This window comes from Capra hircus, chromosome 17 (genome assembly GCF_001704415.2).
Source record: "Capra hircus breed San Clemente chromosome 17, ASM170441v1, whole genome shotgun sequence".
In the NCBI taxonomy this organism is placed as follows: domain Eukaryota; kingdom Metazoa; phylum Chordata; class Mammalia; order Artiodactyla; family Bovidae; genus Capra; species Capra hircus.
In genome coordinates, this window is record NC_030824.1 from 6,910,039 (window position 1) to 6,936,991 (window position 26,953).

At 53.5% G+C, this 26,953-nt stretch overlaps 1 protein-coding gene across 1 annotated transcript in view; it reads right to left on the bottom strand.

Moving 5' to 3' along the window:
- The window catches only part of SSH1 (slingshot protein phosphatase 1), a 56,733-nt gene continuing 38,722 nt past the window's right edge, over positions 8,943-26,953 (bottom strand). Inside the window, exons 10-15 of the mRNA XM_018061088.1 lie at positions 26,529-26,657; positions 23,424-23,470; positions 21,458-21,604; positions 19,725-19,925; positions 16,569-17,139; positions 8,943-15,068 (exon numbers count right to left, since the gene is read on the bottom strand). Of these exons, the coding sequence (XP_017916577.1) occupies positions 13,872-15,068; positions 16,569-17,139; positions 19,725-19,925; positions 21,458-21,604; positions 23,424-23,470; positions 26,529-26,657 (2,292 nt within the window). The 3' untranslated portion in view covers positions 8,943-13,871. The remainder of the gene's footprint in view (positions 15,069-16,568; positions 17,140-19,724; positions 19,926-21,457; positions 21,605-23,423; positions 23,471-26,528; positions 26,658-26,953) is intronic.

Below are 26,953 nucleotides of genomic sequence, written 5' to 3' on the forward strand. Positions count from 1 at the left end.
GCTCCCGCTGTGCCCTGGTGGGCTCCCTGGAGACGGTGCTCCTGGATGCCAGGAGTCCGGGAGGCGCACTGAGAGTGCTGTCTCTTCCAGACTGTACACGACTGACCCAGTGGGTCCGGGTGCAGGGCAGTCCCAGGGAGGAGGCCGGTGGGCGTCTGCTTGGGGCTGGGCGGTGCTGCTCTGGCCGCACCCCGTGGGCGGGGCTGCAGGATGTAACGCCCAGCCCACCCCGCCGCCTGAGGCTGCGGAAGTCAGCTGGATGCTCATTTGCCACCCCGGGAGGCTTCTTGACTCAGGGGTGGTCTGTAAGGATGACAGGGTTCCCCTTTCCCATACTTTGGGAGCTACTAACCATACCCCAACCCCAGATGCTGCTGATATGGTGTCCACCACCCCCACCTCTCATCCCAGGGTTGGGGTTGGGGAGGCAACCGACCCAACCCACATAACTCAGGGTTCCTCCATTGTCCACTGTCTCCTCCTTGATTCAACAAACAGATATGGGGCTGCGGTCAAGACCCTTCTTCCCACCACTGTGTGACTGGAGCAAGTAAGTAACTTCACCTCGCTGAGCCTCAGTCTCCTCATCTGTAAAATCATAGCTTTTTCAGGATTTATTGAGACAACGAGTAAGGCCCTCAACAAGGGAGGCTATTCCTATTGACACTCTGCTCCATTCCACCCTCTCCCCATCGACTCAGCCCAGGAGACCCCCTGTCTGTCTACCCAGAGGCCCGGCTCTGCTGGTATTTGGGGTTGTGCAGGGAAAATAGCTAAAGCCACAGCTGAAACCAGCAAGATATAGTCTCTGTGACCTTGGACAAGACACTGGCCCTCTCTGGGTCTCAGTTTCTCCATCTATGGAAGACAAGAGCTGTACTATACAAAGTGAGAGACAGCTGTGCCCGGTGCATCTGTGAAGTGCCAACTGTGTGCTCCACACTTCACCTGCATCCCAGCAACCCTAGGGGGCTTCCCAGCATCAGCAGCAGCCGCATTGTACAGGAAGAGAGGCTCAGAGAGGTTGGGCGATGTGTCCATGGTCACACAGCCAGGAGTAGGGGTTCTGGGCTTGAAGCCCCACACTTTCCTGTCTGAGGAGCTTGGGCCCTGGGAAAGCAGGGCTAACTCTGGAGGGGCTTCGTCTTGCCCTCCTTCTCAGTGCCCACTGGGAGGTGCATCCTGGAGGAGCAGTCGCCACCCTGCCTCCACCAGGCTCAGCACAAAGCAGGGGCGGAGCTGGTGCTCCGACTCCAGCTTGTCGGAAATGAGATGGAAAAACACAGGAGAGCTGGCCTGGGAGGGGAGGGTGCTCAGGAGCCGGAGCTGGCTCTCTGGGGCTGCAGCACAAAGAGCTGAAACAAGATTCCATTCCTTTGAGCGTGTGAGGACCTACTGTGTGCTTGGCACTGAGCGGGGCCAGAGGGTGGGTGGGAGAGTTAGGAGCCGTCCCCACCCCCAGAGAGCTCACTCTCCATCACACAAGCCCTCCAAAGCATCACTTACATAGGATGCTCACTGTGTCCCTTCACTCTTACCACCACGGAGCTACGGGTGCTGTTATCACCCCCAAGGAGTGTGTCTGGAAAATGAAGCCCAGAGAAGGAAAGTGATTTGTCCAAGGTCACACAGCTAGTCTGTGTTGGAGCTTGACACTGGGCCTGAATTGTCTCTCTACAGGGCTGCTTATTGAGCATCTACTATTAATATGTGTGGTCATGGTAGGCCATCTCCGACTCTCCCCCCAGAAGGAAACAAGCTCAGAGAGGTTAGGTAACTGGTCAAGGTCACACAGCCAGGAAGTGGCAGAGGAATGAATCAAACTCAGGCCTGATTCTCCCAAACTTCTCCTGGCCCAAGTAGGGAAAAGAGAACAGCTCCACCATGCACTCATTTAATTGTTTATTCATTCAACAAATGTTTATTGAGCACCTGCTCTGTCAGGTACAGGGACAGGGTGGACCACAAAAACTTGAGCCAGCCTCTGTCCTCAGGGGGTTCATGGTCTTTGTTACTATTTATTTTCATCTATTTTGGCTGCACCAGGTCTCAGCTGTGGCATGCAGGATCTCTAGTGGCGGCATGTGGGATCTAGTTCCCTGAGTGCGTGCTCAGCCACTCGGTTGTGTCCAACTCTGCAACCCCATGGACTGTAGCCCGCCAGGTTCCCCTGTCCATAGGATTAACCTGGCACGAATCCTGGGGTGTGTGGCCATTTCCTCCTCCAGTTCCATGACCAGGGATCGAACCAGGCCCCCTGCATCAGGAGTATGGAGTCTTAGCCACTGTTTGGCCAGGGAAGTTCCAGGATCCTGGTCTTGAGCGTGCCCATGGGCTGCTGGGACAGAACAGCCATTTCTTCTAGAATTGGGGCAGGAGGAGGTGCTGCTGGGGATGGCTTCCTGGAGTTGACCCTGGAATTGTCTACCTTCTGGCTGGGCCACTTGGCCCCAAAGTCATCTACCTTCTGAGTCTCATCTGAAAAATGGTGATAACGAAGTCCACCTTGTCCAGAATGGCTCAAGAAATGTCACTGCTATTACTAACATTATGGTCTTAACCAAGCCCCCACGGCAGGGCACAGCAAGTGGGCAGAGGAAAGGGGTGTGATGCCACCAGTGTCCAGGCCTTGGGGAGAGGCAGAGAGTGCCAGCACCCGGAGAACGTGGGCACAAACCTGTGAAACGAATCTCCAAAGGGCTCAGAACTGGGGTGGCTGCAGGGAGTCTAGGGCCGGGTCTGTGGCCTTGGCTAGACCCCTGGGGCCTCCAGCAGGAATGAGGTCAGGGCTGGGGGCTGTGATCAGAGGGGTGGAAGGGACCCTGCAAGGTGTTCAGGAAGCAGCAAAGGGTGGGGGTTTGAGAGAGTGGAGCAATCTGGGCTTGGAACACTAGGGCTGGCATAATTTGGGTTCAGATCCCACTGGGCACCTCTTGGCCTCAGTTTCCTCCTCTAGAAAATGTGTTCCTGACGCCTGCATGGCAAGATGGAATCAGATCATGCTAACAAACTGTTTTATTTAACAGACATGTGTACAGTGTATACTGTGGGTCAGGTATTGCTCCATGCATCTTCTGCCCGGGTATTTTTAAGTATTCCTATTTTATTTATTTGGCTGTGCCAGGTCTTAGTTGTGGCATGCAGGATCTGCGTTGCTACCTGCAGGATCTTCTGGTTTTGGCAGGAAAACTCTTAGTTGTGGCATGTGGGATCTAGTTCCTCGAGCAGGGATCGAACCCCAGGCCCGCTGCATTGGGAGTGCAAAGTCTTAGCTGCTGGACCTCCAGGGAAAAGTCCCTGCCTGTGTATTTTTAATGAGAGGTACGTGCTCCTACACCACGAGGGCAGCTCTTGTCAGTCAGCTACATCATGTGATGGTGTTACAACGACCGGGTTTTACTTTTGAATCAGGAAAAGCAGTAACAGCCAGGAAAGTGAATTCCATTTCGGGAGCAGACCGGGACCTGGGAGGCTGGCTGTGGGCTAGACCAGGATGAGAATTCAGGACAACCTGGTCCGTGCCAGGGCTGCTCTCCAGGAAGAGAAGTGGGAACCCTTCTCTAAGGGAAATCAGCCTGTCCTGGAAAGCCAACTTGCATGCGTGCATGCGTGCATGCGTGTGTTTGCACGTGGATGTAAGTCTGTGCGTGCATGTGTGTCGGGGTGGGGGTAGAGTGGGGGACGTCCCGGCCCTCACCCATCCGCAGCCTCGCTGCCAGCCGCCAGCCCCAGCCGTCTGTTGTGGCAGATGTTTGGCTGTGCCATGGCAACGCCAGAACAGGATGTACCTCTGGATTGCAGCAGGGACAAGCCCACGCTCACAGGCCGCCCACACCGTTCCCCTCCCCAAAGGCCTGTTGCGAAGAAGAACCACTTGGGTCCAGGTGGGGGACAAATGGTGTTTGTGTCGGGAGGCAGGCAGAGATGGCATCCTCCATGGGGTCAGCGGTGAGGTGGGGAGGAGGGGAGAAGAAGGAAGACACACGTGTGCACAGCCCAGCCGAGGCCCTCCTCTGGCAGCTCGCGGCGGCTTCCCTCTGCCCAACAGAGGATGCTAAGGAAACAGCGTGGGAAGAGGAGCTGCCGTCAACAGGGCTGGTCTGCGGGCGGCTGATTGCTGTCTTTCCCACGATTACAGTGGCTCCTCACGGAGGGAGGGCTTTGTGCCAGGACATGTGCTCAGTACTTCGTCTAGCAAATAATATCTACGTTCACGGGTCTCTGCCGTGTGCCGATGACACGGCACACATCTTTGTGGCGCCCTATGAGGTCATCCCTGTTCTTCAAATGAGGAAAAGGGGGCATGGAGAGGTGAAAGCCAGCGCTCTGGGTCACAGAGTGGGTGAATTAGGGGGCAAGACCTCGGGCTGTCTTGCTCCCAAGCCCTTGATTAAGTGTGGCGATGCTGCCAGGACTGGCTACATCCTCTGCGGGGCCCAGTGGGAAATGAAAAGGCCTGGCCCTCATTAAAGAATTGAAGACGGTGACGGCGGAGCATCAGGCCAGTCGCAGGGCCCTTGTAAGTGCAGGGCTCTATGTAGCTGCCCAGGAAGCCAGGCCCCAAGGGCTCAGAGGGTAGGCACAGATGGCTTGGAGAAGCATACAGACCAGAATAGTGAGCCCCAGCCTGGCCCCTCTGAGCTGCAGTGATCTGAATGTGATCTCTGCTCCAGGCAGCCCATATTACTCCATCAGAGGGGAGAAAGGACCACCCACCCTGCCCAAATGCTGCGCTGAATTCCCTAGAACCAGAAGCCTGGGAGATTGGAGGACAAATCTTAGCTCAATGCTAAAGTTCCTCTGTCCTTGGGGATTCTCCAGGCAAGAATACTGGAGTAGGTCGCCATGCCCGCCTCCAGGGGATCTTCCCAAGCCAGGGATCAAACCCAGGTCTCCCACACTGTAGGCAGATTCTTTACCGTTTGAGCCACCAAGGAAGCCCATGAATACTGGAGAGGGTAGCCTATTCCTTCTCCAGGGAATCTTCCAGACACAGGAATTGAACCAGGGTCTCCTGCATTGCAGGTGGATTCTTGGCCAGGCTGAGCTAGCAGGGAAGCCCATTGTTTTATGAAATCTTTACATTCTCCTTTTAAAGTATGACAGTAACAACAGTCCTATTGGAGAGATTCTGGTATTGATAAAGGGAGGGGAAAACATCGACCTGGACTCCTAACCACCTAGCCCCACGGCCACTGGCACGTTGTATATTTTCTTCCTAACTTTCACAGGTGGGCTTTCTCTCGGGACCCACCCCCCCCGGGGGCGAAACAGAGGCTCCTCTCTGCCTCAGGCAGGAGCACATGAATGGGGGAGAGTGACTGAATGCGTGGATGTTACAAAGGAGTCTGGTCTGGATGACCTTTCAGATTCTTCTGGACTCTAACTATAAACTCCAGATTCATTGATTCCTGCATGGCAAACACCTAGTGTAGACTGGGGTGGGCAGGGTGGGGTGGGGTGGAGGGGCCCAGTCCAGTGAGCCAAGCCCAGTGTCCTGGGCCCCCGAGGTGGTCGATTCCTGGCCCAGTCCTGCAAGAATGTGGTTTAGGCAGCTGTGAGTGCCCCCAAGCTTTCCCAGCTGTGGGGGGTGTGTGTGTGTGTGTGTTGGTTTAGGCAGTCGTGGGTGCCCCCAAGCTTTCCCAGCCATGGTGAATGACACTTGGCACTCATTTTCACAGCATATCTCATTCATTTATGCTCATTTGATACTGAGTGCTTGCTATGCACTGGGCCTCCCCAGTGGCTCAGCAGTAAAGAATCTGCCAACAGTGCAGGAGATGTGGGTTCGGTCCCTGGGTTGGGAAGATCCTCTGGAGGAGGGCATGGCAACCCGCTCCAGTATTCTTGCCTGGAGAATCCCCATGGACAGAGGAGCCTGGCAGTTGCAAAGAGTCTGCCCATGGGGTTGCAAAGAGTTGGACACGACTGAAGCAACTGAGCATGCACGTACTATGTACAAAGCCCACGAGGGGCTGGCTCTTTTGGAGAGAAGATGCTGAGGTAGAAAGTGTATGAATTTGGAGTCAGGTACCCTGAGCTTCTGTCCCTTCCTGGCTGTGTGGTCTTAATCCAGGTGACCTAACCTCTCTGGAGCTTCCACCTCTTCATTTGTAAAACAGGTCACCTCTACCGTGAGGATCATCTCAGTTGCAGACATGAAGCACCTGCACCCAGATGCTGGGTGCAGTTGACTTCCTTCTCCCCTCCCGCCAGTACCAACAGTAACAGCCACTGACTCAGCAAGTGTTGTGCCAGCAGAGAAGAGGTGTGCATACATTATCAGCTAATTCTCAAATTATTGGCCCCACGAGGTCAGTAGCACTGTCCTTCATCTGTTGTGAGATCCAATTTCAAAACCAGAGGGAGCTCTGCACCTCCAGCTGCCTGTGGGAGAATCTGTCTCTTAGCATCCAATTCCCAAGCATCCTTTTCTGTGCTAGGGCTTCTGCTGACACTTCACTTGCAGAAACAGTTAACAACAACAAAGAGGAATTTGGGGCTGACACCGGACCCTTTGCCAGAATACTTCAGGGTGTGTGAGCAGCTTCCCTTTAAAGGTCAAATACAGTGAATTCGATCTGGGGGCGGGAAACACACCTTGTACCACCAGCCAAGGTAGCCTTTGAAGTGGGTCAGATTTCCCCGGGGCTGGAGGCTTCATTTCTGACTCGATGTTTTCCTGCTGGTACCTACTGGGAGATCAGATGCCGCTTCAAGCTTGCTGCTTTCTACTTCTGCGGTGGGGGGACAGCTCTGGGAGGGTTTTGGGTGGAGAAGGAACAGTAGCACCTCCTGGCTTCACCCCCTTTTAGAGGTCACTGTGGCCAAATGACTTATATGCTGCAGGCCTGATTCTTCAACTGAAAACTGAGGGCAACATCAAAGGGCCTTTAGAGGGTTCCACAGGGTTCATTTAAAGTGCTGGGTACGCAGAAGTCTCAGGAATATAGTTCTGCTCCCGCATGTGAGGCCGTAGGGGTGGGTGGATGGCCTGTCCTGGGCAGGGCTGACCTGGTGCACCACTGCCAGACAACTTTGGACGGGGCTTCCCTATGATGCAGTGAATCCTTCTGAAATGCTGGGAACTCCTCCATGTTCTGCCTCCTGGAGCTTCTTGAGGCCTAGCCAGGAAGGGCTTCCAGGAGCATGTGGCTGCTCCCCTGCCTGCCCACAGCCCCTGGAGGCGAGATCTGGGGCCCCACGCAACCTCAGGCTTGCTACTCTGAGGACAAGATCAGGCTGTCAGTCACAGGAAGGTTCTCCAGGGACCTGAGTGAAGAGAGTATCTGGTGATCTTGGAACACCCACATTCTGGAAGGGCCATGTGGAAGGGTGGGTGTTGTCTGCAGAAAACATGTGTGGAATGTGATTGTAACTGGCGGAGGGAAAACCTACTCAACTGCACCGCATTCCTATTTCAATGGTTTTCTAGACGTGGCCATCACAATTCTCAGGGAATCCACAGGAATCGCAAGGAGTGCTGGACCCCCTGCTCTGGCTCAGATTCACCTTGGGAGCCTGAAGAGAATGTGTTAGGGGTCTCCACCTTGCCTAGGAGTGTCCTGAACCATGACCCTCAGTGGTTCAGTTCCAAAAACTCATATATAGAGAGGGCTACATTACAGCTTGATGGGACCAGTCAGCAGTCACCCCACTCACCTCCTTTAATTTTCTACTGAATAAGCATTTCCTAACCATAATTTGGACTTCCCAGTTGGCTCAGTGATAATCTGCCTGCCAATTCAGGAGAGGTGAGTACAATCCCTGGGTCAGGAAGATCCCCTGGAGGAGAAAATGGCAACACACTCCAGGATTCTTGCCTGGAGAATCCCACGGACAAGACTTACGGGCTACAGTCCATGGGGTCACAGTCAGACAACTGAGTGACAGCAACCATAATCTGGCTTCAAGTGCAGATGTTCCCAGGACTCAATGTGCTCATCGGCAAATGAGAGTAATCTGGTCGGCTTGATGCTTATAGTATGTATATATATATATATTTACAATATCCTTTTATTATCTTCTTTTGCTGATGGCACGTAGGACTTCAGTTACCTGACCAGGGATCCAACCAGTGTCCCCTGCATTGAAAGGTGGATTCTTAACCACTGGATTGCCAGGGAAGTTCCCATTGATGGTTATAATTCTTATCGTAAAGTGAAAACCTTGCATCCTGGTTTATCCAGCCATCTCCTGTGAGTACAGGTGAGGGGTGGAGTAAGTCTAGATGAACTAAATGGAGTGGGCACTGTTTCTGGACTCACGGGCTCTGGAATCTCGCAGTCCTGTCAAGGCACTAGTGGCAGGTGGGTGACACTTACTCACGTGACTTGCCCGTGGGACCCGCAGGTATGGCACCCAAAGGCAGCGAAGAGGAAATATGAGCGCCATTTGCTCTGCTAGATGCACAGAACTCCAGGAAGGCAGGGTTTTCCTTTGGCAGAAGCCTGGCTTGGCCCAGACACCATGGGAGAAGAGCCCCCAGAGCTCTATCTGCAGTGAACTGTGGCCTGAGCTCGGCCTAAGCCTTTGCTGTGTCTGGTGACTGGGGTCCCCTGGGGTTCTTGTCTTGGCCATTAACCATGATGAGCCCCCTCCACCCCATCCCCTCTTCTGTGTGAGCAGTTAAGGTGGTGAATTTCTCCAGCACACCTCTCAAGTTCAAGTCTCACCCAAGGTGGGGGCAGACAGGACAGGTATTTTTGTTATACAAGTGACCACCTTGTATACCAAAAGTTGGCCTGCTCTTTCTTACTGGCAAGATCAGGAAGAAAAAAAAGATGATTCCTGCAGCAGCTGACCTTTCTCCTGGTTCTTTCTCTGGTCTCACTTGTCCAGCTGTTTAGCATGGGGCCAGCACACAGCTGGGTCTTGACTTTCCTGGCCAGGGCTGGAGGGGCTGCTGCTTTTTTATTTGCACAAGTTCAGAGGTCATCAAGCATTTATAAAGAAAGTTTATTTTCCTCACAAGAAGCACACAGACTATATACAGTACACACCAACAGAAGTAAAAAAAAAAAAAAGTGCTTTATGCATCTTCTACTGCAAATTCACAGTACAAAAGATACTGCCTTTTAAATATGTAATATAAAAAAACCAAGAAGAAAAACAATACATAATAAAAAATCATTGATACCATAACGCGACACACTGGCACCCAGTGGCAGCTTCTGGAAACCAAAGGGCAGGCTATCTTGGGGGGAGCGGGGCTCCTGACTGTGGAAGATCTGTACCTGCATTTTGTTGCAAAGAGCTCAGGACACCAAAACAGAGGAAAACGGGGGGTGGGGGTGGGGGGGACAATATGGTAATAAAAGCTCTACTGAACAGGAGAACAGCTGTGTGATGGGGAGGGTATAGGGAAGGGGCAGGGCTGTGGTCCAGAGGGGCCAGAGCTGGCTGGCCTACCAATCCTGTCTTTTGTTCACTTACTACGGGCCCTCGGCTGAAACAGCGCCTGCCTCGCCCATAGGGACCGCCAACCAGTGCTGTTTCTAGCGATGCCCCTGGCCTGGCTGTGGGCAGGCCGCCCAGCAGATCAGCCCAAGTACGGGGCAGGCAAATTCCAGCCCCAGCGCCAACCACCGTGGACAAGGCAAAGTATCCAATCACAGAAGGCGAAAGCGGAACGGCTGCCCATAAATACACAGTATTTGTAAACTATTATTAAGGCACTCGATTGTAAAACAATAATTACAGTGTTGAAGAGGAGGGAGGGAGCGGCCATCTCCTTGCACGGTGTGGCTGACAGAGGGATAGTGGAGGACGGGGGTCTGGCTCTAAAGGGTCCCGCTAGGAGACTAACACCTGCTGGGGCCACAGGGGCCTACTACAGGACAAAAGGACGAGGCGGTCACATCCAGATCCACTGCACAGTGTCGCTCCAGACCATTCAAGGTGACCCGCTCCACAGCTTGGGTGACAGGTGTGTGTGTGGATGAGGGGAGGGGAACGCACGTGATGCTCTCGTTCAAGTGACAGATGTATAGACTCAAATGTATGTATCTGTGCGATCTCTCATGATCTCACACACACAGGTATTCATCTGCAGAAACAAAGTGAAGTCCCTCAGTTGTGTCCGACTCCTCGCGACCCCATGGACTGTAGCCTACCAGGCTCCTCTGTCCATGGGATTTTCCAGGCAAGAATACTGGAGTGGGTTGCCATTTCCTTCTCCAGAGCAGATGATAAAGAGACCAAGTTAGCTGAACACGGGGATCCGTGAGTACCTTCGTCTGGCCAAGATGCTGGGGTAGGACAAGAGCAGGTGAACCTGCACCATGCTGGCCGGATGTCCCAAATCTCCCGCCACCTGGCTCCCCTACCGGAGGGGCCCAGAGGGACTCGCTGCCCGCGTGGGTCCAGGGAAGCCCTGCTGGCTGGCAAGCCAGAGCAGCGTTTCCGGGCGGCAGACAGTGCATTGGTCTTCCAACACCTTGGGTGAGATTCTGCATGTGATCTCGACTAGATGCCAGCCCTTCCTCTCACTAAGGAGCAGGGGCCCCCCCTGGGATGGGGCCTGAGTGCAGGGCTGATATACAAGGTTGTCCTGATGTTAATTCTATGGCTGTTCTGGCTCCACCCTAGGCATCCATCCTCTGGGCTTATCCAGGAGGGAAAATGCTTAGAAAGGGCTGGAATGCTTTCTTAGCTGGACAGGGTGGGATAGATGGAGCACAAGGGGGCTGGACAGAGTAGACTCCTGCCTGATGCAATGGGTGCCCCCACACAGCAGAGAGCTGTTTGGCAGCCTGGAGTTTGGCACGGGTGCCTGCACTGAGACCAAGGAGGCAGGGGAGACCGGGGGCAGGAAGCCTGTTCTCAATACGTTCATGCAGTGATGCACGCTGCCACGAGACAAAGATATGGAAATCGGCAAGGTCACGCGCCAACCAGAGGGCAGCACGGCTTCCCCTCTCTGCGACCAGTTCCCCGCTCTGACTCAACAAAACTCAATGAGATGACCTCCGTGAATCAACGCAAGAGAAAGACCTAGACAAGCTGAATCTCCTGCTGGCATGCCGTGCAAATGAGAGGGAAAACAGCAGGGAGGGGGAGGGGGAAGAGGAAACAGCTGAATTTATGGGGTACCAAGCTGATTCAGAAACCTTCTGCTCTTGCCTAGTTCAACAAAGGCATTCCATGAAGACAGCTGGTCACCAAAATCCATGACTTTCACTTCACAGCATAAACCTCTGCTGCCCACATTCAGAATTTCCCCCACGCGCTAAGGTACAGACAAAGCTTGGTCAAGAAGCTTATGGAGCAAGCTTTCTTTTCAGACACCACTAATGCATCTGTCCTTGTCGAGACGCCCCCAAGCCTGGTAGAACACTCTGGTCTTATTAGTGTACCATTTAAAACAGCAATCCACATTGGTCTCTATGCCACTAATCTGGGAGAAAAGCCTTCACTCTCTTCTCCAGGCTAGAATGTTTCCTATTCAGAAGGCTTCGCTTTGTTCTGATGGTGGGGACCTGGGCCCTAGTTTCAGTGTTAACAGACTAACTTCTGACAGTGAATGGATAACTCTGCCAAAAGCCAAAGACCCCCTCATCTTTGTGATCCTACTCCCATCCTTTACCTGGATTAAAAAACTATGGCTTTCAAAATGAAGGTCTTCAAAAATGTATCATACCCAGGCATGGTTAAAAAACAAAAAACCAAACAACATAAGCCTGTCATCATCAAATCTACAGGATTCTTTTGACACAAAAATTGACCCACCACATGAAATGCAATTTGGCAAAACACTGAACCTGATACTTTTTTTTTTGAGACCATGCTCTTGTGGTGGCTGAGAGGCGGAAACCCAACTGGGTTTTCTGATCAGCCCCGGCAGATCATCTAAGGTGATTCCAATTGACAGCGGTGGGGAAACAAACTCCTATAAGGTGAAATAACATATACTTAAAAAAAAAAAAAAAAAGGTCAGGGAGAAAGTTTCTAGAGAGGGTTTTTTGCAAAAGCTCCACCCACGAGCTGAAACATGGACTGGTCTTGTTTCTGAAAACTGCATGGGTTGCTCTGAGAGGCCCAGTTTGGACCAACATAAGATGAGAGTTTGGACCAACATAAGATGAGACTCATTTACCCACTTCTGGAATTCGGCTGGCCCTTGAAGGATGTCTAGTTTCACTGAAATAATCCGGTGGACCCATCTGAGGGCAAGCTGCAACCGTGGGAAGCTTCAGCCAGTAGGAGCCCCTCGACCCCCGGGGGAGAGACACTGGGGGTGGGCTGGCAAGGACTGGGTTGGGAGGAGGACAGGGTTTGGCCTGAGGTGACAAAAGAGGCAGGGAGGCCTTCTAACTCCCCAGAGTTTCTTCCCCAAGGGCCTGGGGCAAGCCGTGGGTTTTCAAGTAAAACCAGGGCTCAGGAAAGGTTTTCTATAAACGGCCTGATTATAAAGTATCTTCAGTTTTGCAGGCTACATGGTCTCTGTTGCCTGTTTGGTAATTTTTAGCTAACACTTTGAAAATATGAAAACAAAACAAAACAAAACAAAACCCATCTTAGCTCACGGGGCGACACACCCCAGCCATGGTTGGCTGACCCCTGCATTAAATCTAACCAATCTCTTTTCTCTCTCCAAAATGTTTTAACACCCTGTCTTGCCTGCTGACATCAGAGGAGTCCCTCTACTCAAGATCCTCAGAGGGGCTACCCCTGGAGTCGGGCAGGATCTCAAGCCTTCCCGCCCGCTGGGAAGAGCCGTGGAGAAGCAGGAAGCAGCATTCTCACCACAGGAAGGGGTGACTTGTAAACATCTGAGCAGCTTCCCACCAGTCCCGCTTCTGAGAAGCTGCTGCCGAGCTGCTCCTCGAGTAACTGAGCGTCCCTCACTGCTGACCTCTCCCTTTCCTCCCCAGACTTGAATACGTGTGACCTAATGAACCTGAGTGCCGGGGCTCCGGTGGGGTGACCCATGTCTCTGAAACCCCTCCTCAGCCCCGCCAGATGCTAGAGCGCCTTTGAAATCCTCGTAGGACCGTGTGGGCTTCTGCAGCAGGTGAGACTCAAGGATAACTTTGTGGGTCCTTCTCCCCAGATTGGGGGGCGGACAACGAGGACCACACACAGATTGCCCACTGCCTCCATCAGGGCTGGCCAGACCCGCATCACTCGGCTGTGACAACACGCCAGCACCGGGAAGTCAAAGCTCAGAGGACCTCCACGCGCCCCGGAGTCGGTCCAACGACGGCGTCTGTGCCTTCCTGTCACTTTAAGTAGCGGTGTTTGGTGCGGGCAACTTTAAAAGTCTTGACACTTTTGGGGGAAGGGGGCGTGGGTCCTGACAGCAACAACAGAAAAGCTCTCTTTAGGAAAAAAAACCCTTTTCTGACACAGCATTTTCCCCTGGAACAAGCCTTGGTCATTACTGGATTTTTAAGGATAAAAAGCGCGCAGAGCAGGGTCAGAGGTAGGAATTCTAGTGCTGTCCACGGGCCTCCCCACGAGGGCCTGCATGAGCAGAGACGAGCCCCTGCGGTGCCGACGCCACACCGCGGCTGGTCCTTTGCACGTTGTGCGTGGAGGGGTTTTTTGATGCCTGCGCATCGCCGCATCTCCCTATAAATGCTCTCCTTAAAACATGAGTCTTCTTGGAAACACTCGCTTAGGGGTCAGAGTCTACTGGCTGACAACTGCTGGCTCTCCCGGGCCACAAACACCCACGCTGCCCTCTCTCTTCTTGTGCTGTATGTTCGGCAATTTTGTTGCCTTTTCTCCCCTCTGCAAAGAGAAGGGGAGGAAAAGCGAGGATAACGCCAGTTGCTTAAGGGACATCCAGATGGCAGGGGTGGACCAGAAATCCACAGGGAGGCTAAGGGGGGGATCGCACAAGTCCAAACGCAGCCAGAGGTGGGTCAGCTTTTGCCCAGCCACGAAGGGCTTTTCAAGTTTTCCGGGGCAGATTTCCCTGACGGTTTTGAGGTTGCGGCCGGACTCCTGGCGACCACTGGGGGCTCATGCAAGAGGGAAGACTCGCTCAACCTGGTGTCCTGGGAGTCAGCTGCGGTGGACACGTCAGCCTCGCTGCACAGGTCCTCGGTCGAGAGGTTGAGGCTGCCGAGCTTGGCCAGGGAGTGGGAGCGCTTGAGCGGGGACGAGACGGTGAGGCCCGCCAGCCGGAGCCGGGTCTCAATCTCCTGCGTGCGCTGCTTCACCAGCCCCGGCTTCCCGCGGACGCTGTGGATGCTGTCACTGCTCGAACTCCGCGTCAGGTTGGAGCTCATGGAGGACGAGGTGGGGGTGTAGCAGATGGTCTTCAGGAAGTCTCTGGAGAAGTGACTGGCGTGGTCTGGGCGGCAGAGGAAGGGCGGGGGGCTCTTCAGCGGGGCTCCCTCAAGCAGAGTGGGGCTGGGCTCGGGCTTCTCAGGGCCTGGGGCTCGGCCGGGCAGAGGCAAGTCCTGGTTCTCCTCGGGGATGGCGGCCGGGCCGTCCCGGCACGGGGCCGCCGGCTCGGCTGGTGTGCCCTTCAGTCTCTCCAGCTCTCTGGTGTGCTTGCGGACCAGGCCCGCCTTCTGCAGCTGGATGATGGATTCCTGGTGCTGCACCAAGTAGCTGTTGCTCGTGGGCTTCTCGGCCTCTTTACTGAACAGCAGCCGCAGGTCCTTGGCCAGCTTCGGATCTTTCTTGGGTGACAAGTCTTCCTTCGCTGCTTCCAAGCCAGGAGGGTTATCACAGTGAGAATTCTTCACGAGGGACTTTGGTAGGGCTTTGTGAGTCTCTCTGGAAGGTTCCGGAAGGCTGGCTGGGGGCTCCGGGGCAGCCCCAGCCCCTGGGCCACTGGTGTCTGGCCTCCTCGAGCCTATTGGTGGTAGGAAGGGGGCGGTTTCGGTTGGGCCAGAGGCCAGTTTCTCCAAAGCTCGGGACCTGCTGGCCACAGGGGAAGACGTGAGTTGGGGCAGGAACGTGGGCTGGGTGCAGATGGCGGGAGCACCGGGGTTCTTGCATCGCTCCCCGAAGGCCTCGGGGGTCCCACCGGCTGCAGGGTACATGCAGTCGGCGCAGGATTTGTAGGAAGGCTTCACTTTGTTAAGGATCCCGAAGATCGCGTCATGCTGCAAGGGGCAAGAACATGGTGAGGGTGCAGTACAAGCTGAAGACCGAAAAATACAAGGAGGGTGGCGGGCGGTGCTCTCCCTTCAGCTGGTGTCAGGACAGAGAGCTCTCAGAACTGGAACCTGCTCGACCGTGACTGATGCAGGTTCGGAGACGAGTTAGACACTGAACTTCCTGCAAGCTGTGAACCCACGATCCTGGACGAATCCTTTGGCTACACAGCCAGGAGTGGGACCTCCAAGGGCCTCCCTTCTCAACCCTTGCCTCTGCCACCTGCACCAAACGACCCTTTCCAGCACCCCGATTTCGCCTGGAAACCAGGGTGACTTTGCCCTCAGAGGATCGCGGTTGTTGTCCTGTCACCCAGTCGTGTCTTGACTCTTTTGTGACCCCCCCAGGCTCCTCTGTCCACGAGGTTTCCCAGGCAGGCACACGAGTGGGTTGCCATTTCCTTCTCCAGGGGATCTTCCCAACCCAGTGAGTGAAGCCATGTCTCCTGCAGTGGCAGGTGGACTCTTTACCACTGAGCCACCAGGGAGGCCCTCAGAGCAGCGTGGGAATTGGTGAAATGACGTTTCTGGCACAGTAACTGGGTCTCCCTTTCAGAAAGGGTCTGGGGTCTGCAGCCTGATGACGGACCCTGCTCGTCTGGGACGACAGCGCGCGGCTCCGAGAAACCATCACCTGACTGCGCTCTTCGCAGAGAGGTGGCGAAGGGCAAAGACAGCTTGCGAATGACTCTAATACAGACCCAAACGCAGGTGCCCACGGCCTCGACAAGGGAACCAGCCGGAGGTGGGCTTCATACACCAACAGGGTCTGTAAGACTATGTCAGATGGTGCTGCGGGACTGCTACCAATTTTTCCAAGGTGGCAGTGGTCCTGTGGTCCTGATATATATGGAAGCATTTGTGATGGGAACGACAGACTGGGGATTTGATTTGTTTCCACCTGATGTGAAGAGCCGACTCACTGGAAGCAACCCTGAGGCTGGGAAAGATTGAAGGCAGGAGAAGAAGGGGGCGACAGGATGCGATGGGGCTGGATGGCATCATCGACTCAATGGACATGAGTCTGAATAACCTCCAGGAGATGGTGATGGACAGGGAAGCCTGGTGTGCTGCAGTCCATGGGGTCGCAAAGAGTCAGACACCACTGAGCAACTGAACAACAATCCGGGATATGGGAAAGTGTATGGGGGTGAGATGAAAAGAAGAACAGCCACACACTGGTAAAGATCAAAGCTGGGTAACAATTTACATGTCTTACATTTTACGTAAGAAAAAAAAATTTAGAAGCCTTGCCTAACACAGCAACGGGGCAGCGGGGTCAAGGGAGCAGTGTACAGACATTCCTCGGGGCCTCTGGTCCCCCACTGTCTACCCTCCCGAAGGGCCTGCAGAACCTCTCGGAAATCCACCCAGGGGCTGCATGGAGTGGGGGCTGCCCCCGGGCGGAACGGAAGTGGCAGGCATGACCCCCCCACCCCCCACGCCTACCTCCAGGTCGTCCGGGCAGCTCCTCTTGCTGTTGTTGTTATTTAGGTTTTCCCGGTTGAGCAGGTTATCGAGCTGGGCTGCCGGCCGCCCCCACCTCCCGGCTCCCAGGGCCTCCTCCCCTTCCATCTCCTCTGCCTGCGGCGACGAGCTGCCCTGGGCCTGGGGGCTCCCAGGCTCTGGTCTCTTCGTCACTTCCCTCTCGCAGAGTCCGGGACCTTCTGGGGGGGGTCTGGCTGGCTGGGACACCTCCGCCAGCTGAGCACCTTCCTCCAGCAGAGCATCCCTCTCCAGATACTCCAGGTGGACGGGGCCGCCCATCTCATCGCCAGGGGCCCGCAGCAGGGGGTCTGAGAGTCGCCGGAAACAGCAGGGCAGAGCGGGGCCCCCGAGGGCCCCGCTGCCTGGGAACTGAGGCAGGGGGGCGGCCGCGTCCAAGCAGGGCAGCTGGGCTTCCGGGGTGCTGTCCAGGGTCTCTGGCTGGAAGTCCCCAGGCCCCGCGGGGTCATCCACAGGCTGCTGGAGGCAGCTGTCATCGGCCTGCTGGCGCCACAGTTTGTTGTGCCGCTGTTTGCTGGGAGAAAGAAGGAGGAGGAAGGTGAGCCGAGGCCAGTGCCCAGAGGGTCCTTGGAAGAGGCTGGTGGGGCAGGGGGGCAGCCCAAGGCTTGGGTGGATGCCAGGGGCTCACCTGGGTGAAGCCCCTCTGGGATCATTTATCCCAAAGACATTCAACGATGATGGAAAAGGCCCTGAGACCCCAAGTCATCGTGGCTCCCCCAGGAGCAATCCATGGATGGTCACGTGAACAGCTCTGCCACATGATGAGGATGCTGCAGACGTGGGGGGTCTGGCCCTGAAATCCCATCACGGCCCCAGTACCCCAGCTCACTGGTGAACCTCGCCCTGAATCCTATCACAGCCCCAGTGCCCCGGCTCACTGGTGCACCTGGCCCTGAATCCCATCCCGGCCCCAGTGCCCCGGCTCACTGGTGAACCTCGCCCTGAATCCTATCACGGCCCCAGTGCCCCGCCTCACTGGTGAACCTGGACCTGAAATCCTATCCCAGCCCCAGTGCCCCGGCTCACTGGTGAACCTGGCCCTGAATTTTATCCCGGCCCCAGTGCCCCAGCTCACTGGTGCACCTGGCCCTGAATCCCATCACGGCCCCAGTGCCCCGGCTCACTGGTGAACCTGCTCACACCACTGATGCTCAGTCTCTGTTCCACCCCCACTAGTCAAAGAAGAAACTGTATCTTTTCCTACTGCCTTTGTAGGGAAATAATGTGGAAAGCAGAGAGTTGGTAAAAAATTACACACATTCATGTGATCATGTAAACACGTGATGTACCTGAATAAAATTGGGAAGACAGCAGAAAATTGGAAATACTTGTGTAGGTCAGAGAGATTACAGGTCACTTTTTAAAAAAAGTCTTATAGCACTATAGTATTATTTTTATATAACAATTTTTAAACATAAAGGGTTAAAAAAAAATGAGAGGCTCATAATGAAGTAAGGTCAATGAGTCACCTCTGCAAACCTTAAGAGACTCACCACCATCGCGGGCTGAGGGTTAAGAGATGTAAACATAAAAGGATGTGCAAACTAAGGGCTTGCTGCTGTTTTCGGCCGTCTGCTCTGCGTGCCTAGGCCAGGCCAGGCCAGGAGGGCCGTCAGATGGGGCTGGGATTCAAGGTCAAAATGCTGTGCGGCTGTGAACCTGGCCTGGAGACCCCTGGCTGGGCTGCAAGCTACTGATGGTAGCAAGCGACTGAAGGGCTAAAGGAGCTGATACCTCCCATCCCCTCCCACTCAGCCCCGCCTGCACATCCGTCCAGCTGCTCTCCGGCTGACAGCAAAGGAGTCCAGAGATGTCCAGAGCTATTCTCCAGACCCCTGGTTGCTTCCTCAGATGTGGCCAAGAAGCTGGTGGACTTAGCCTGCGGCTTCCCCATGGCACCGAGCAGGAACAGCTGTCAGGGACGCCTTGGGCAGACTGAGCAGAAAAGGAGCAGGGAGAGTGAGTGGACGCCCCCAGACATGGGGGCAGGACCACCCTGCATGGGACCCCCAGAGGCTGACAGGCCTGGGGAACGCCCCTCCTCCCTGGGCCGCCCTCTGGCTGTGTGACATGGGACACCTCAACCTCCAGTGTCCATTCCTGACTCCCCGTAAATGAGGGATCCTCTGTCCTTTGCAGACCTTTCTCATGGCGGGGTAGGTAGGTAGGTGGGTGGTGGTGGTTAGAGAATTAAAAAGCAGCTACATCATCACTGACCACGAGATGGGTCTACTAAAGCATGCGGATGGTGCTCGTGGGAATTTCACAGCCACCTTCCGAGGGGGTGGCAAGAGTCGCTCAGTCATGTCTGACTCTCCACAATCCCACGGGCTGTGGCCTATCAGGCTCCTCTGTCCGTATGGCTACTCCACACAAGAATACTGGGGTGGGTGGCCGTTCCCTTCTTCAGGAGATCTTCTGAATCCAGTTCTCCCGCATTGCAGGTGGACTCTTTACCGTCTGAGCCACCAGGAAAGCCCAAGAATACTGGAGTGGGTAGTCTATCCCTTCTCCAGGGGCTCTTCCTGACCCAGGAATTGAACCAGGGTCTCCTGCATCGCAGGAGGGCTGTTTACCAGCTGAGCCACCAGAGAAGAGTAGGAGGAGGGGCAGGGAGAATGGGGTCAATTCTTAACTCAGGCAGAGGAGACTGTGACCGGGGCAGATGGATGAGTCAGGCCTGAGTTGCCAGTTTGGCAGCGGCGGGCCCGGGTCTGCCCCTGCAGTCCCTGGAGCTGCCCTACGTTAACCTGGCACGGGGCTGGGCACAGAGCAGATGCTTAGGAAACGGGGCAGCCCAGGGCCGAGCCGCACGTGGGAGTCCTGCCTTGGATCAGAAGCCGTGCCCTGCTCCCTCCAGCCGCAGAAGAGCTTTCTGTGCGTGCCAACACAATCAACACAGATCCCTCCTGGAAACCGCTAATCAAACCCCAAACAATAGCTGTTTTGCTCAGACAGGCTCCCCTCCACCCCGCCAACCCCGAGGCAGGATTTCTGGCTGTGGAAGCCAACCCTGGGCTGGACGGGAGCGCGGCTGGGCAGCAGGGCTCTTGGAGCCTGGCTTTGCCGGTCGGTTCTTCCCGGCACATGGTCACCCACCTGGCGTCCAGGATGCCTTCATACTCAGACAGCTGCCTCATAAAGCCCGCGTTGGGGCGCGTGATGCTGCGTTTCTGCTTCACGTAGTTGTAGGCTTTCTCCAGGGTCCAGCCGAATTCCTTCATCGCGTAGGCTATGACCGTGGAAGCTGAGCGGCTGACGCCCATCTTGCAGTGGACCAGGCATTTGGAGCGGTTCCTCCTGCAATGGCCGGGGCGGGGGGAGAGGGCACGAGCTGGTGCAACTGCATTCTCTCAGGCTCCGTGAGACAGATATTTTTAAAACAAAAAACCCTGAGGTTATCTCATTGCCCAAACCCTCCAGGGTCCTGAGGTTTAGGTAGCAGGTGTCCACAGACCCTCAGAAGGAAATAACTTGGCTGCCAAATCAATTAGCACATAATGGGAAATCGAGATGGAGCTCTCCGGCTGGGCCCAAGTTTGGCAGGGAGAGAGCTCCTGAATTAGGCCATCTCCAGTGAAGAAGCAGGAGTCTTCCCGGGTTGGCCAGGACGGGCCGGGAGACCAGAGCCCCTTGGGCAGGCAGCAGCGAAAGGAGTTATCTGCAGAGCAGATGGGGACAGGGAGTGGGTTACTGCAGAAAAATGGGGTCAGCGGACAGAAAGCTCCAGGGTCTGGGAGAGAGAGCACCTCTGCAGACAGGAGAGCTAAGGAGCCACCAGAGAAAGAAGCCAAAGGAAACAGATGGGCCGATAGGCTTTTTGTAAGGAGACGGTATGGGTCCGGGCAGGGCAGATTTAACAGACACGGCAAGCCAGGAACACTGTTGCTCTAGCTGCCGCTGCTCCAAAAAGGTGAAGGGGAACAGGCTGGGGGGGCAGGGGTGGGCACAGGCTGGGGAGGCCGCACCTGTGAGGGTTTATTTGTACAGGAGGTAGGGCGCCAGCCTGCCTGCTTACATTAGAAGCAGCCCACCTGTCAGGTAGGGACAGGCTCACTTCCTTTACCCCAGGCTTGAAATTCGTCCTCAGATCTCAGTTTGTTTTTTTTGGACTGCTGAAGTCTATGCCCCAGGAACCCAGAGGAACTAAGATTTGGTCCTACATCATGGAGCTTTGAGCTGGAGGGGTGCAAAGCAGAAGGGGTGGGGGTGTCTCTTGATAGCGTCTCAAAAGAGTTGTTTCCTGCTGGTCCTACTTCAGGGAGACAGAGGTGTTCCTTGGGAGGGTAAGGTGAGGACAAGACAGGCTGACGCTGGAGACAGGCTTGAGGGTGCTGGGGGATGGGTGACCCCATCCTATGTGAACGGAGTCCAGCGAACTCAGGTGCAGGCGGCCACGGCTCCGGGCACTTGCCAGAGTAGATGTCTGGGCAGATTCCTCCGGGGCAGCAGCCCCAAAGGTCCTCTGAGTCATGTCTGGCCCGCATGCTCCGCCCCCTCCACCGGTCAGCAACTCCCCACAGGCAGAGCGCCTGAGAGTGTGTGCTTGATACAGAAGCAGTGCCTGGAGCCAGAGCTGATGATGAAATGGGGGTCAAATGGCACGGCAGGTGGGAGAGAAGCTGCTCATCTGGGGCCCTGGAGAAGATGAACGACTTGGCCCTGCCGGCGCCTGGGGTCCTCTGCTCTGCAACCAGAGGATCGAGGCACGCCGCCGGACCCTTGAGCCAGGAGGTGGCTGTGTCTGGGGTCCCCATTAACGTCTGCCCGCCCTGTGGCTGCCAGTCAGCGTCTTCCCCAGCCTGGGTTCCCTGGCTTCTCTGCCCACTTACTTTGCTTTGTTTATAAAATGGTACGCCTCGTTCCAGTGGGCGAGGAGGTCTGTGGTCTCCTCATCATAGACTCGGATGTTATGGTACGCAAATAAGCCAGGGAAAAAATTATCTATTTCTCTAGTGACGTTTAAAATATAGTCAACACTGCAATGAGAAAAAAAAGATAAAGAACAAATTTGGAAAATCAGAACAAGGATTGACAAAAAAACAGAGTAATAAAAAATTGCGTATGTAAAATTAGATAGCCAACGGGAATTTGCTGTCTGGCTCAGGAAACCCAAACAGGGGCTCGGTATCAACCTAGAGGGGTGGGATGGGGAGGGCGATAGGAGGGAGGTTCAAAAGGGAGGGGATATATGTATACCTATTGCTGATTCATGTTGAGGTTTCACAGAAAATAACAAAATTCTGTAAAGCAATTATCCTTCAAAAGAAATTTAAAAAAAAGAAAGATAGCACAAAAGGGAAAAAAAAAACTGTGCAGAGAGAACATTAAATACACATTTATAAAAGATCTGTGTTTTCATGGCAGAATTTCATAGGGTTTTTTGTTGTTGTTGTTTTTTGTTTGTTTTGAAAGTGAAAGTCTGGCGCTAAGTCATCTCCCATTCACTGCAACCCCCTGGACTGCCTGCCAGGCTCCTCTGTCCGTGGGATTCTCCAGGCAAGAATACTGGAGTGGGCTGCCATTCTGGTATCTTTTAAATGCCCTCTGTATGATGAGAATATATTATATTTATCATAAAAAAACAAATTTCTGCATTAAAAAACTTATAAAAAGAAAGTTTCATTCAAAGCATTGTCAAGCAATGTTAATTCTAGAAATTCATCATATGTATTATTTAAACACATTTTTAAGTCTCTTAAAGCTTCAGAATTCATAACTATTACGGGTATACAGAGGCTTAAAAAAAAAAAAAAACCTGATGTCTCCACTTTTAAGTAGTTAAGCTGAATATATCCATCCATTATTTATGTCCTTGGGAACTGCCTTAAATCCTTTTTCAAACAAGACAGGCTATAAATAAATAAATAGTCTGGAGGGTTTGCTAACCCAGTTAACCCAGGTTCTATAGTTCTCTACTTAATACTTACATTCCTGGAAGACCAAAATAATTTCAGGAGTTTGAAAACACCTCAAATAGATCTCATAAGAGAATACTTTTAAATGCTTTAGAAAAAAAAAAAAAGAGAAACCTTTAAAATCATTTATTTATTCCCAGCAAGATAAAGCATAGACAGGATAACCCTCCACTTCAAGATCCCTTTCTGTTGAAAGAACACATCTTAACCAGTAGCTCTGAAGACATATTTTAAGATTTGTTTAGTCTTGACTTTTAATGCAGTAATTCAAGAATGCCATCATGTCAGACACACAGGATGGTGATTTTGTGGCTGTGTTTTTTTTAAAAAGATGTCCAGACATTTGTTCTTAAAGGTCTAGATTTATACATTTTTTTAATTCCTGCTCCCGAGCGTTTCTCAGACTGAGGTGTATGTTTTTGCCAACGCTGAGTATCTAACTGTGGGTGTCAGGCTCAAAAGCACCACCTCAGGTAGAACTGGGAGTGGTCTGGGGCGCACTGCTGACTGGCTCATAGGTAACAGGATGCTCAGCATCCCTGCCGGGCGATAGGGCAGTGTGAGGCGGCTCGTGGCCCTCCCAGCATCCAGGTTGCCCTGTACAGTTCGAGGGTGGCTTAAAATCGTTCTCCCTGACACCCACATTTCCAAACCCCAGTAATACCTAAAGCCCCTGAATCATTCAAGGAGGTGGCATTTCGAAGCACATCTGGTTTAGCTATGCCCATCAGGCAAGCCAGTGGCCGCTTTGGAGACTGCGGTGTGGGCAATTCCGCGTGGACGGGTGGGCGGCACCAGGGCTCGGCCTCAACGGGACGGCTGAGCTGAGGGTTTCTAAGCTGCCTGGAAGGATGAGGGGAGACAAGGGGGGCAGACTCACCCTGAGCCCTGCAGTTCCTCCAGGTTAGATGCATTCCATTCAGAGCCCTGGGGGACAGACCACATAGACCCCGTGAGTGTTGCATGTCAGCTCAGGGCTGCCTGCCGGATGCGTGGTGCGCGCCAGCCCTGATGGTGGTGCGGAATCTCAACAGCCCCTGGCCTCAGAGGAAGCCGACAGAAAGAGGCCGGTATCAAGTCAGGTTCCCTGAGAATTCAAGGCATCGTCGGAGAGAAGGGCAGGTCGAGGAAACCCTGCCCCTCCCCCTCACTACTCCTTTTCCTAGGTCTCTGGTGGGGTCCCGGGCACCAGAAGCAGTGACCTCTGACCTCCCAGGCAGGAGATGGAACTTCTACACCCCACTCACTGCAGGCAGGAATGGGTTTACCTTTTCTGGGAAGTATTTGGCAATGTTAAAAAAGTTCCCACCCTCTGACCTAGAAATTCCACTTATAAAAGGCTACCCCGAGGAAACACCCAGAATTCACATAGGAATATATGTGCAGGGATATTTATGGTCATTTATAATAACAGATCAGCAGAAACCACCCACGGGTTCAACAAGAAGAAATCAGTAACACAGATGATGATGGGTCCGCGTGACGGAGCCGCCGAAATAAATCCTACTTTTGCAGGGTATTTAACGACATAGGGAAAGGCCACATAGTGAAAAAGGGTTTCCTAAAGCAGGATACAAAACTATAGAATCAACTAGTATGGTTCCTTTCTTTTTCTTTCTCTTTCTTTTTTAAGAAGTTATAAATGCATTTAAAAAAAAAACCCCAGAAGACAGAAAAATAAACATTCCAGAGTATTAACAGTGACTGCCTCTAGATTAGTGAAATCAAGAATGCTTTTCTTCCTTAGACTCGCATTTCCTGGTGGGGATGCAGTCACGCAGTCGTGTCCGACTTTCTGAGACCCCATGGACTGTACCTGACAGGCTCCTCTGTGCACGGGATTTCCCCCGCAAGAATTCTGGAGTTGACTGCTACTTCCTCCTCCAGGGGCTCTTCCCAAGCCAGGGGTCAAACCCACATCCCCTGCACTGCAGGCAGAGTCTTTACTGCCGAGCCATCAGGGAAGCCCTTTATATTTCCTAACCGTCTATATCATGTTTTTGTTTTTGTTTTTTTTTTCCAGCCACTCTGTGCAGCATACAGGATCTTAGCTCCATAACCTGGGACTGAACCCAAGGTCCCTGCATTGGGAGCTCAGACTTCCCCGGACCATCAGGGAAGTCACACAGGTTATAACTTCGTATTTTAAAAATGGTTTCTTACAAAAACAAACCCTCCATTTCCAAGGAGGCAAAGAATACAGAAGGGGGAAAAAAACAAAAAAAAGCCCGAAGATAAAAACACCACTTTGCTCTTAGGAAATGTGATGGACCCCGAGTCAGAAGAGCAGCAGTGCCCTGTGGTCTTCCAGTAAACTTCCCTTCCCGGGAGGGTGGACCCCTCTGGAGGCAACGGCCCCAGTGGAGCTGGCAGTGTGCGGGCAACTAGCTGGATTTCTCATACTGGAGGGAGAGGCTCAAATATAAAAATTCCTTTGGTATCTCTCATGGAAAAAGTGACATAAAGCACCGAGCCACACCGAAAAAAATAACGAGAGCTCCGCTAGGGCTGCGAGCATCCCCTTGCCGTGATCACCACCTGGTGGAGAGGCCAGCCAAGGTGCCTCTGGCTGTGTGTCCACCAGGGAAGATAATCCACTCCGCAGGGAGAAGAGTAGAGACAGGGCTGCTTTCAAGATTCCGGCTTCAAATCCACACACTAATAACCAGTTTACATACATACTACAGTACATATCTATAGATTGGGGTTATAGATCAGTATATAAAAACATGTTAAACATATGTATACTCCATTAAGTATATATCACGACATACACATTTGGGGAACTACTGGTTACTTCCTACAGGCAGAAAACAGTCGGTCACCCCTTCAGCGGCCAATATGCTCTGTCAGCTTTCCCAAGGAAGTGATTTCTGCTCTGACCATGGGTACCATTTATGAGTGCCTGCAGAAACTATACTCGGTGCTGTAAACACACGCTAACTTAAGCTTTGTAAAGGTCCGCTGAGCTATGTGGGTGCCTGCTCTGTGACTCTCTGCAACCCCATGGACTGCCAGGCTCCTCTGTTCTTGGGATTTCCCAGGCAAGAATACCAGAGTGGGTTGCCATTTCCTCCTCCAGGGGATCTTCCCAACCCAGGGATCAAACCCTCATCTCCTGAATCACCACTGAGCCGCTTGGGGAGGCCCTTCTGCCCTGAGGTGTAGAATGAAGGAAAAGTGAGGCCGAAAGGATTGCTCCCAGGCACCTAGCTGGTCAGGCTGTGGAACGGGACCCTGCTTGCGGTTGGCGGGGGCGGGGGAGGGGGGTGGTTTCCAGTTTCCATCATGCCCTGCGGACCCCTCACTGTAGGAACGTGCCTTCCTCTACGGTCCCCTTGACTTTGAAAACGTGCCGGTTGCCTTCTATGGAGATGGACAGCTTTATGAAAATCTGAGCGAGAGACGGGGCGGAGGGAGTGATGGATGTGCAGACCCCGCTGGCTGTGTGTCCGCAGGGTCTGCTCCCTCCAGGGGCTCTGGGAGCAGGGCCGGGGGCAGCTGTGCACCAGCGGGGAGGGCGGGGCAATGCTGCCGCCTCTGCCTTTTCTCACGTCTCGGGCCGCCTAGGCCTAATTTTGGGGTTAGGCATGCGTGCTCCCTGCAGTAACTGGGCTTTTTTTTTTCCAGCCCGCAGACCATTTGGAGGGGGTTTCTGGTAGTGACCGAGGAAGGCGGGAAGGTGGTGTGTGTCTGAAAAGGGCAGCCAACCGCCGATGCCAGAGAGCTCTTCAGACAACTCCCTGCAGCTCAGCTGGGAGCCTCGGCTCCAATGTCTGGCTCCAATGTCTGGCTTGGTAAGCAAACCAGTAGGCTGAAGGCCAGAGAAAAGGGTCAAGAGGGGAGTTCCCGTAAAAGTTACGACGGAGGCTCCAGGAACTCAAGTTTCTCCCCCCTCATGACTTGCTGCAAACTCTAAACAAATCCCGGTCTGATTTACATCCCCCGCCCCAAGCCAGGCCCCGCCCGACACTGTGCCTCTTACGAGATAAAGATGGTCGAAGATGAGAGAGGGCTTGTCCATCTGTCCCAAGATAAGGAGCATCTCGTTGTCTATGAATTCCTTGAATTCTTTCAGGTTACAGTTCATCTGTTTCTCTAATTCATTACGAATCTGCAGAGTGGAAAATATTAGGCGGGTTTAAGAAAAAAAAATCACGACAAACAGTTCCTTCAAAGAAGTCAGGTCACAACATGAACTACACTGCTGCTGTTGTTCAGTCTCTTAGTCGCATCCGACTCTTTGCAACCCCTTGATCTGTAGCCCCCCAGGCTCCTCTGTCCATAGGATTTCGCAGGCAAGAATACGGAGTGGGTTGCCATTTCCTTCTCCAAAGGATCCTCCTGACCCTGGGATAGAATCTGTGTTTTCTGCATTGGCAGGCAGATTCTTTACCTCTGAGCATCCTG